The sequence below is a fragment of the Thermobia domestica genome, chromosome 16 (assembly GCF_964235325.1).
Source record: "Thermobia domestica chromosome 16, izTheDome1.hap1.1, whole genome shotgun sequence".
Classification (NCBI taxonomy): Eukaryota; Metazoa; Arthropoda; class Insecta; order Zygentoma; family Lepismatidae; genus Thermobia; species Thermobia domestica.
In genome coordinates, this window is record NC_137469.1 from 107550996 (window position 1) to 107562810 (window position 11815).

Here is an 11815-nt window from a genome sequence, read left to right on the forward strand (position 1 = left end):
CATCCACCTCTCCGTCATTCTGAAAATGCTGATGCTGACACGAATCTTCTGAGGATTCTGCATGATGCGTTTCCGAACAAGATCCACAAGGTCGTCTATGATGACGATTTGGCATCCTGCTGCAAATTGTCTACATCAGCAACACACCACCTGCTTGCTCATAACGTTAGGCCCATAGACTGGTACAGCTGACGATGGATTTCAATCGGCGCTATGCTTTATGTATTCATAAACTTTATCACTGCTCACATTTCAGACGCGGCATGCAGCTTTTTATTGTATAGGAACGTCCATCTTCAACCACTGTCACGACGCTATTGAGAGCACAAGAGAAGTTCCGCTGGCGCATGCGCCATGCTAGAACCTTACTCTCTCACGTGCATGCAGTCGCTTCGCACAACATACCTAGCTATGGGACGCGTGGGGAAGTTACTTTCTGGATGCGCCTTGTAGATTAACGGACTAAAAAAATACAAAGATGACGAAGGGTATTCAACACCCTTAGGGAAGTGTTGTGCTTCTGACAAATCTTTATTACAATTAATGCTCGTAAGTTTTGAGTTACTCTTTTTTGCCAGTTGTATTATAATACCAACAAACTGATAAACAACAAAAGTTTCAGAAATACATATACTATACTTAGCAGCACCTTTTATTATATATATTCTCTATGCTCTATAATTTAAATGGTTAAAATCTATAGAAGTACAAAATATTTTACGAAGGTATTGTAATTCAGTAACATAGTGGTATATTTTATTGTATCCTTTTTTAGTTCTTAAAGTAAGTAAACAATAAAATTATCATTGTTCAGGTTATGCCAAACTGTAGTGAGATCTTTATGATGTGCTTTTGGCGAGGTGTTCTACAGGACTGCTGTGAGATGTTCCAAGTACAGAGATCTGAAGGAGGATTTTGCTTGTCCTTCAATTCTATGACAGCCGAAAACTCAAAGTTCAGGTAATTATTTTAATCTCATGCAAATACTAATATCACATTCAAAGACTTTCAATGTGATTCTTTCAGCTAGAATTCTATCAACATAATATGCTACCAAAATATCTTTGCAAACTAACTGAAGTAATTCAATTAGTATTTCAAATAGTTACACAGTGTGGCGCAAAATTCAGTTTACACATACATACAATTAAGTTTAACTACAAAAGACATGTACAGTCCGCGGCAAAAAACCTGCAACATGAGCATGTAAGTTTATTGTGAAACTACGCCTTACACCCAGGGAATCAACATAACGTCTAAGTGGCGCGAATCACACCAGGAGAACCTCGGCGTCCTCCCCTGCACACTTATTTTGGAGCAAAAGATTTCGTCGTTTCACAATAAACTTACATGCTCATGTTGCAGATTTTTGCTGCGGACTGTACCATTCTGTATTCACTCCGATGGTTTATTTGCAATTCACTCTCTGCCTGTCTTGTTAACTTAGGAGATTCTTTTTGCAAATACTTTGGTGACCAACTATCTTGATTTTTCTGTACAAATACTCTTGGCCCGTTCAGGCCTTTGAGCATCTGCAACATTTCCCGTTGTTAAACTTTTATATTTCTATTTCGACAACTGTTGTTGTATTGGTGAACGCGCATCAAGAAACTACTTGTCATGAAAACCTTTCTCTATTTTGGTTGCATTTTGTGAATTGAAGCATTTTTATGCGATAATATGTTGTGTATAAATTTACCATTGCAGTTTTCAAAATGTCACAGAACGAGACATTAGCTTGTGCTAACGAACTCATCACAGCACAACAAACTTATGCCATAACTGTTGACAAAAGAATAACGAGTGCACAAACAATGTGACCAATCTTATTGCTCAAATATATCACTTAACACGAACATTAATTATACGTGTACAACATAGGCGTGCGCAGCGTGGGTGCCATGGGTGCCTTGGCACCCCTATTAGACAAACTTTTTTTTATGTAGAATTATTACAAACTGAGAAGAGATTGCGTGTAAATTATTTCCCGTCTGCATGTGTGTCATGCGTCTCCAACGCAGCGTCGGGTGCAATGATGCTATCTTTTCTTAGGGGAAAGGGGGGAGGACGGCATTCCATATGGTGATACTTTAGATCTGGCACCCACTTTCCCAATGTCCTGCGCACGCTAGTGGTGTACAATACAAGGGCTGTTTCTGTGTTTTCAATATTACGGTTGTTGGCTGAAGAAAATAACGTGAAATGACGAAACAGGGACAATACAAAATTATTGGGTGAACGTCGCCCACCTACACACCGATGTACAAACTGCCATTCATTCGTTGTTTAGTAGCAAACTTTAAAACATATCGAGTGCAACAGAAGCGCTTGCGAAGTGCAATTCGATTTCTTCAAGCGCTGATCTTGAAATTTCAGAGAATTCAACAGATAGTTTTAGAAATCGCAATGTATGCTTTACACGAACCTCGATATGAATCATGTGCTTAGTAAGGTCGTATGCGCTATAGTTTTCACTATCGTTGTTCTTTAAACTCTGTGCACAGTCGTGCACACAGCTGTGCACACATTTATAAAGTTCCCTTCTTTAAACTCTCTGCAGCAGTCACGCGTACAGTTCTCAATGATACAGTTCCCTTCTTTAAACTTGCCGCATATCCAATACTTTAAAGTTTACACTGTGATCCTTTCTCACTCAACGATGAATTCTTGCTGTATTATGCCTTATTCCTGGAACAATCGAATTACATCATATCTGGCGTTCGCTTCGCTCGCAATCAAAATGTTTCCAAGCACACAACTCCACAATGATTGAACGAAGGAGTCTGTAAATCGTATGGGGAGGAGGCGACGTTCAACTTTGTCTTATTCCCGTTTTGACATCTCACAAGGTTCCCTTCTGGTGGCTCAATGGCGGTTGAAAAACAGCTATTGTAGTATAAAGGTCATTTCGTCATTAACTGACTTCTGCACCACCCTGTATATATTTTCTGTAATAATACAGATATGTTGTAAAAGTATCGTGGGCGTACAAGATAAGTTAAAATTGAAAAGGACAACAAGAACACTAAATATCTACAGACTTAAATTTATGTATAAACAAGGAAGCCAATTTGGAAGCTACTTGAAATAAGATGAAGTTGGTTCCGATTTCCTACATTTAGCAATGTTATTCATTACAAGCTTCTGCCATCAGGCCGTTTGTACAAACATTCACCATAGTTTTCAACTGACCTCCGCGTCCTGAAATAGGAAGTTAATAATAATAATAATAATAATAATAATAATAATAATAATAACAATAATATGTATTCTGCCTGTTGGCAGGTTCTGGGACTAATGAATTCTTTCTTTATTATTAGGTTTAGGTTTGGAAATGTTTCTTCCCACTTTCTCGATCTTCTGCTTTATCTTTTAATTCCCAATTATTTTCTTCTATTTTTCAAATCATCAATCAATTGTGTTCTTATTAATATTCCTCACTTCCCTTCTATAGCGGTATGAAAAAGATAATTTCCTAGCAAGATGTGTCCAATCCAATTGGCCTTCCTATGGACAATGCTGGTTAAAAGCGTCTTCCTCTCTCCTATCCGTCTTAAAACATCTTCGTACGTTACTCTCTCTGTTCATTTTATCTTCTCCGTCTCTCTCCACATTTCGAAGTTTTCTAAATATTTCTTCTCTAGCTTCCGTAGTGTCCAAACCTAGGAACCATGCAGTCCAATAGTTTAAATATAGCACTTGACCAACTTATTCCTTAGTCCAATATTAAGAGATTAATACCATCCATTAATAGTAGTATTTTTACCCTAGTCTTTCTTCCTCCAGTTGCATTACTCAGGGCAATTTTTTGAAAAGAAATGGAATTCTAACATATTTTTATTATTTATAGTTATATTTGTTTCCCCGATTATTTCCAATACTCCTTCCTGGTTTATCATTCTAGTCAACTATCCTTCTTCATTCTTCTCAACATACGAATTTACGAGAACTCGAGCCTTTTTTGTTGGCTGTTTTGTAATCTTCACGTTTCTGATCAACCCTTCATTCAGCAAAACGCACATTATATATATATATATATATATATATATATATATATATATATATATATATATATATCTTAAAATATTTCACAAATTATACGATTGCTTTCAGATCTTAATTTATAACTTAGGTACGGAAACCTATAGGAAAAATTACTATACGCTTCTTTTGAACTGCTGAACAAATATCCACGAAATGTGGTAAATATAATTTTCGTGCTACACGGAATATGTACATCTTGTTCACATGCAGAGTTCAGTACATTCCAATTTAGAAGAGTGAAAGTTTATTTTGTTTACCTTTGAATGTAAAGGTCTGGAATTATACAGTGCATTCTATGAATAATACTAAAGCCTGTCTCCTGAAGAAAGCAAGGCGGATAGAAACATGAAACATTTTTTAACCTTCAAGGGACTTAAAAGACAACATAATGCTGATAAGGAAAATCACCATGAGGGGCCCAAGGGGTTACGGGAGGACCTCCCCCTCATTGTGGATTCTTCTTATCAGCATATAGTTGTCTTTTATGTCCCTTGAAGATTACAAAGGTTGCATGTTTCTATCTGCTTTGGTTTCTTTAGGAGACGGGCCTTAGTGTTATTTGTGGAATGCACTGTGTGTGTATATATGTAATCATGCATATAAGGATAGGAATAGGTCATGCATTTGGAGCAATTCCATATGGAAGAAGAGTATGTAAGGAATTGAAGAATAGGATTAACTGTAAAATATTGTCGACGTCAATACTCTGGAGCCATTTCTAATTTATACAAAAAGTAATGCATTATCAACCATAGCTCGGTAACGTTAAACAGTGGCATTTTCTAAGCAGAAGCCTTGGTCCTTTACCACCTAACTTCTCTAATTTTTATTTCTTATTGTTTCATTTAAGCCCTTATGTCACCATGGATGGCAACGTGACATCCTACTAAGCCAATATGCAATGATCAAATTTGTCTACAACGTGAAATGATCAAATTCCTGCACAAATCCGGAGATAACTCAGTAACATCGATTTACAGTAAGACATTACCAGCCTGTGAGGACAATTTAATACATTGAACAAATATGTGTCCATAGGTTCAGATGATTTGGTGTGGTGTTTGCAGCATCCACGAACTACGAAAGTCGGGTAGATCGTAAACCGTCACAACCGATGGAAACGCATCAGTCACTGAGGAACTCATCGAAAAAGATAGACGCATCATTATCACGAGATAAATCCTAGAACACAAAGGTATTCCAAAAGGGTCTTTCTTATCGCTAACCCAACCATTGTAATACAGGAAAAGTTGTGCTCGCTCGGTTTCACGATCCTTCACAAGGAAGATGACGCAAATCAGGAAGAACACATGTGAGGATCTTCTGCAAATTGCCACAACCTTCGTACAGTCCGGATTTCTATCTATTTGAACGATTGAATGCTTATCTGCGTAAGAAACAGTTTCAAGATTATGACGAGCTCATTCTGTGTGAAAAACTTGTATACAAGGATCATACCTGAAAGCTTTACGAAGTACAATCATGTCATGAAAACAAAGAAGGACGCAGTGCACTAAAGCAAATAGATCATATATTCCCAAAAGACCAATGACTCTACCTACAAAATTTCATTTCTCTAATATTTACCCTTACCGAACTACTCTTTTAAACACATTTGGGTATGTCCACGGAAATAGGGACAAAAATTCATGAAAGAAATATTGTTATAACTTTTAGTCAAGTTGTTCTTTTGATTAAAAAATATAGTTGTATGTAGTCTTTTTTGTATGTGTCATCATTAAACTTTTTTCAGAGAATTACTATTTTCTTATTTTTCCCGTAGGTTACCTTTCATCTACTAAGTTTTAATGTTGATTATATTATAGAAGCCTTATTTATTATTACATAGGTCTTACTTTTTTCTGTCGGAATCCCAAGTAAACTTTCATATAACTGATGAAACCTTTTCTTAAAGTAAAGTCCAATGTTCAACTTAATTAAACTGTGCTTATTTCAAATTATTATAAATGTATGTTGCTTATACTTAATAATAAAAGACCGTTGACAAATGTAACGTGAGTTACCCGACTCTGTGCATATTCCACTAAAATAAGTAGTCATAAAATGTAAATAAAAAATTAATATTTTTATCATAATTAAATTATGTGTGTCCCTATCTTACATAGTAATTTCATGCACATAGCTATGACAGAACAAAAGAAAATGTACTAAAAAAATCACAGGTTCTGAATGTAGGGAAAAAATTGTAACGTGAGTTACTATAGTATTTTCTTTTCTCCTAGGTTTGCTGTATCATATAAAATGACGATATTTGGTAATTATCTGTATAAATATGACAGCTTTCCTTTTCAAAAAACGGAGCTTTTAAGTTTATTGTGGTTAGTATCCTTCAAAATATACGTCATTACGTAACGTGAGTTACCATGGACATACCCATTATCGATTTTAATTTAATGTTTTAAATATTGAACAATTATTATGTATTTATTGTTGTTGATTGTTATTTTAGAACCATGGAAGATCTTAACAGAGATAACGCTGCTGGAACAACAACAGGGGTGGAATTATTTTTCAATAATATAACATCAGATATGCTAGATGGAGACGAAAGACCAAAAGGCTTTCAAGTAAGTGAAACTTCATTTTCACCTTAAGCTTTACATGCTCTGACAACTTAAGAAAACATGAAATTAATTCCATATCTAGGATCTATAAAATGGTAGGTTGCGAAGAAAATGGAAAGAATCTGATAGTAACTGATGATATGTCATTCGTGAGAAGCTCTTGCAGAGGCGTCCAGAGCTAAATTTTTTGCTAGAAATATACAATTAATCACGGAAATATTTATCAGCAGTGCATTTCTGTGCAAGAAGCGTCTTAATATGTTGTGTTCTACAACGTGCTTCGCCTTAAATAAATACAAAAGAGTCTATTCTGGACTTTTTAGAGGCTTTTAATATTGACTTTCTGGTCAGCGAAATTTTTAAAAATGGTAAGAGAATATTATTGTGAGTATGTAATTTTAAATATAAGGGTGTGTTTACATTCAATATTATTTTTTAAGTTTGCTTACTTTTGTAAGACACTTATCATTCTTATCTGGAGAACCTGTAAATAAATATTGAAACTAGTTACATTTTTTTATGAGAGTACCGTTAGACATTTGTTAGGTGTAACTTGAGAAGTCGGACTCATGGTGGGTAACACCAGAAATGAGAAAATAACAATGCTCTAAAAAAATCTTTTTTTTAGCATAATTTGCTCTTACGATACAATATCAATATTTGTGTTCGTCCTATCAAAGCAAATTTCTTGTGTTTCAACATCTGGTTTTCATTTTTTTTAAAATATGTTACTATTTACTTAATCCGTAGATATATGTTCATCAACCGGAAAGTTTTCCTGATGTCACATATGGATGCTTCGTTCCCATCGCCTTCAAGAAAACCACAAGCATAAAAATCACAGCCTTCGAAGTCTGGAGCACAAACGAAGTCCGGGGTGTCGATATCGAAAGAAGAAGATGCAAGTTCCGTGATGAATCTAACATTACAATTTCGAAATATACGATAGAAAATTGTTTCTTTGACTGTCGCCTACGATTTCTGCGTGATAACTGTCACTGTACCCCTTATTTTTATCCTAGAGTTGGTAAGTGTTTACGATTTTTTTACTGTAGATGCATGCTTGTTCATATTAAGTTTCTGTACTAGATTAGCAGTTTAGCTGTATTACTCGAGTATTGTTATATACAAATTAAATAAACGTTGTAAATTTTATTAACGACAAAACAGCTTATTTGCTTTTCAATATTGTTTTACAGTTGGGTCAAGCTGTGTTTTAAATCATTGATAACTGTAACAGGTGCAGATAATTTATCATCAAAATGTCATTTGAAATACGTAAATCCCTGAAGAAGTGCGGCCAAGTTTAGCCTCAATTTCATCTCCCCATGAATTTGTCCGAACGTGATTCCAATCGATAGCTTCCGATGCGTAGAACACGCCTGTGAAGGAACCAAAGTGGTCAGATGCACCGTTCCTGAGATATCGCGTTCCAAAGGTGTGGGATGTCACGAGATGGTGCCAGCATCGAGATTAAGATCGACGTGGCACTTTAGTTTATGAAAATCAGAAACATCTCATCATCGGAAGCATTATCAATGCGAAGAGAAACGTTGGACAATAGATGACCGAACACAATAAACTTATGGTTGTGGCCGTAAGAGCAGTACCAAGTACTGGTAGCTACGTATGAACAACCAATCATACACCAACACGTACAGAACTAGGCAATGATTGCCACTCTACTTGCCTTCACCTTGTCCGTCAGCACAAATATGTGGTGGCCGATTCGATTGCAATATCTCGACTTCGTTTTTGCCTTAACCAGAATGGGTTCAGCAACGTTGAAGTCTCTGAAATCAATCTGAACGCCAAGATAGAAACAACAAGCTTGATCAACTAGTTTAATATAATACAGAATTATGTCTGTGACCACTATAACGCGTTAGCTTCACACTTTATACAAATACTCCCGGGGCGTAAAGAGGCGATCTCGCAGCTGCGCCTCGGTACAGGCGCCATCTCGTGGCATCTCACCTTTGGAACGCGATTTCGCAGGAACGGTGCATCTGAACACTCTGGTTCCTTCACAGCCGTGTTCTACGCATCGGAAGCTATCGCTTGCACTCAAGTTCGGACAAATTCATCGGGAGATTAAATCGGGGCCAGGCTAATGCTCTTTTAGATAACCAACATGACATGGTTATAATAAACGGTGTTTCTTATTCTTTTGTTTCCGATCATTTTCATCCCACTACGATATAAATCCTAGGAAATTTCTTACGATTTTTTAGAGTAAAAATCTCAACTTGTATGGCATCAGATCGCAAGACCACACTCTATTTCGAAAAGAAAATTTGAAAGATTTCCGTTTAACTGACAGCAATTGGAAGAAAGTGAAAATATACTTGTTTTCCCCCCGCCACCAAAGATTCTATTTGCGCACTTATTAGTGCATACGAGGAGTATACATTTTTATATAATACGAAGTCAACATTATACAACAGACATGCAGGGCAGAAGGCACTAGAAAATATTGCTAGCCGAGTACGCGTTGTGAGACCTACAGTGGCAAATTAAAGCAGAGGCACGGTAAGCATGTGCCTAGGGCGAGAGCACTGGAGGGGTGCCTAAGAAAAAAATATTTAAAAATCAGTTATCGAGAAATCGGTCTTTGTTTACAAAAATCACTTGATAGGCTTATTTTATAATTTTAGAATAAAGCACTAATCTAATGTTACACTTACACTTTATTTTTTAAAAGCGCTGTGCAGTTTTGGTGGCAATAAGGGACCGAGGCACCGATTTCATTTGCTGAGGCGCCCACACGCACGTCGTATTCTCTTCCTTTCTATTCTCTAGCAGATTAAAGAACTAAATTCTAAATCTGCTAGAGAACAGAAATTCTAAATCTTGGACTTGATATAAAACCTGTGGGGACAAAGCAACGATAATGCTAACAACATGCCAGGAGCTTACGCTGGATTACAGGCAAGAACTAAAGATGTTAGTCCTTTGTCAGAAATACATTGTTCTGCGCATTCCCTAAATCTTGTAGGAACTTTTGCCGATGAGTTTTGTCTTGACGCTATTTCCTTCTTTGGTTCACTGCAGAACCTATGTAACTTCTCAGTCTCAGACAGAAGATGGGCAGTTCTACGAAAATATTTGAAGCCAGAATCAACTATCTTGAAAAGCGAATCAGCAACTCATTGGTCAGCAAGGGTAGATGCGTGTAAAGCAATTTCCACAATCTACAGTGAAATTTGTGTAGCTCTGAAGCAAATTGCGAGTGACAACAATGAAAAACCACAAACTCGTAGTAATGCTGATGATTACTGGCAAAAACTACAACAGAGTCGGCATTGATGTGTACTATCTTAGCAATGAGCATGGAGCGATTCGATGCAGCCAATAAAAAACTACAAGCAACAGTTATTCATGTGAGTGAAGCAACAGAAGTAACTGCAGGATTGGAAGAATATTTGCAGCTTGTTCTACGGAGTTCGATGCATACGAAGAGGAACAAAGAACATAAGTGGATATCAGGAATGTCTGCATAACAAGGGACGGAGGAAAAGTAGGAAAACTGCTCCTGATGAAACGGAAGAGGGAGAGCATGTTTACATAAAGAGAACGATTTCGTGTGAAGACATTTATCGCAATTGTGGATTCCTTCATCTCTGAATTGCGCAGAAGCAAAAAGGCATACAACATGATAAATGAAAAATTTAATTTCCTCTCAAAACTGGATAGTGTGAACTCTGAAACCATAAGAGCAAAAGCGAACGCATTGGTTCTCCATTACAAAGTTGACTTAAATGATGGAATGAATGTTTTTGAATGTTTTCGAATGAATGTATTCATTTCAGAGCTCACATGAAAGTGAGTGGTGTATCCATCAAAACTGCATTTGAAATGTTGAAGTACATTCGAACAAAGAAACTTGAAACCATCTTTCCCAATGTAGACATTTGCCTACGAATGTTTGTATCTACGCCAACTTCGAACTGTTCAGGAGAAAGATATTCTGTGTTAAAGGCATTAACAATCATTTACGGCCCGGAATGCTCAACAAAAAAATTTCAGCTCTTAGTAAAATTTGTATTGAAAGCGAACTGTTAAGAAAGATTTTGAACCAGTTGTTAGATTATATTTGCAGACGCTAAAGCCAGGAAGAAGTATTTTACTCTATCGTACTATTTCCAGTAACTGTTGATGTTTAAAGGTAAAAAGAAAGTGTTACCTTCCATATTATGACATGTAAAGATGTAAACTGTAACCTAAGATTCAAAGAGTCATAATGTTTGTTTTATGTAATGTGATGAACGGAGTTTTGATGTACTGGTAAGTATATATTTTAAACATGAGATGTGCTGATGTTTTATGAGAAGTGCTTTCTTTAGTGTATGTTCGGGAGAGGGCGCTTTATGTCAGAGTGCCTAGGGGCGCCAGAAATTTCAATCCGCCCCTGGAGACCTGGCACCTCTTCGGGGATGTAAAACAGGAAAAATCTTCAGTTGTATGGCACAAAAGGACAGGATTTCCTACGAGATATGTCGTAGCATTTGTCTTAAGATAAATCCTAAAATATTTCCTAGGATTTACTTCGTAACGTATAGCAGTCCTTACAGAGGTTTAGACCGCCTGTGTTCTTCCTATTGCTCCTCTACAAGCTCTGGATCCGTGTTCTTGATCTAAGAATTCTGTATATGAAAAAATAAAATGAAAGCTTTTAGTTTTACGCCCGACGGTTATGTCATGATAACAATGAATGAAAAGCTGGAATGAGGAAAGTGGGAGGAAACTGTAGAACCCCGAGAAAATCAACGCACACGATGTTTGTTCATATGGGAATAGTACTAAATACTTACATACTTTTTATTTTACAATGTTCTTAGATTTCTGAGATTCTTTCCATCTTGATCGGTCCCACATATCCAACTTTTGTTATCCTCTTCGCTTCCGAACTGTATTCATACAATTTGTATATTGCTTTTGATCTCTCAGTTCATCTTATAGTTTTCACTACTGGTTTCATGTATATATTAGCAGCTTCTACTTCCACCCCTCGGAATGTTATTATTATATTCTGTTTTATAAAAATTGCTGAATACGTAACAAATATAATTTGATATATAAAGTTCATAGTTAGATAGTCTATTACTAAAGTCATGTTTTCTCACATTTCAGACTTTTAATTTTTATATTTTCTTATTTTTCTTCTTCATATTTTGCTTCTGTCT

The 11815-nt window shown here is 36.3% G+C and overlaps 1 protein-coding gene across 1 annotated transcript in view; it reads left to right on the forward strand.

Moving 5' to 3' along the window:
* Positions 1-9291, forward strand: part of LOC145672563 (sodium channel protein Nach-like) — a 32419-nt gene extending 23128 nt beyond the window's left edge. Inside the window, exons 4-7 of the mRNA XM_081741721.1 lie at positions 815-960; positions 6515-6632; positions 7380-7656; positions 9287-9291. Of these exons, the coding sequence (XP_081597847.1) occupies positions 815-960; positions 6515-6632; positions 7380-7656; positions 9287-9291 (546 nt within the window). The remainder of the gene's footprint in view (positions 1-814; positions 961-6514; positions 6633-7379; positions 7657-9286) is intronic.
* Positions 9292-11815: the final 2524 nt, after the last annotated feature.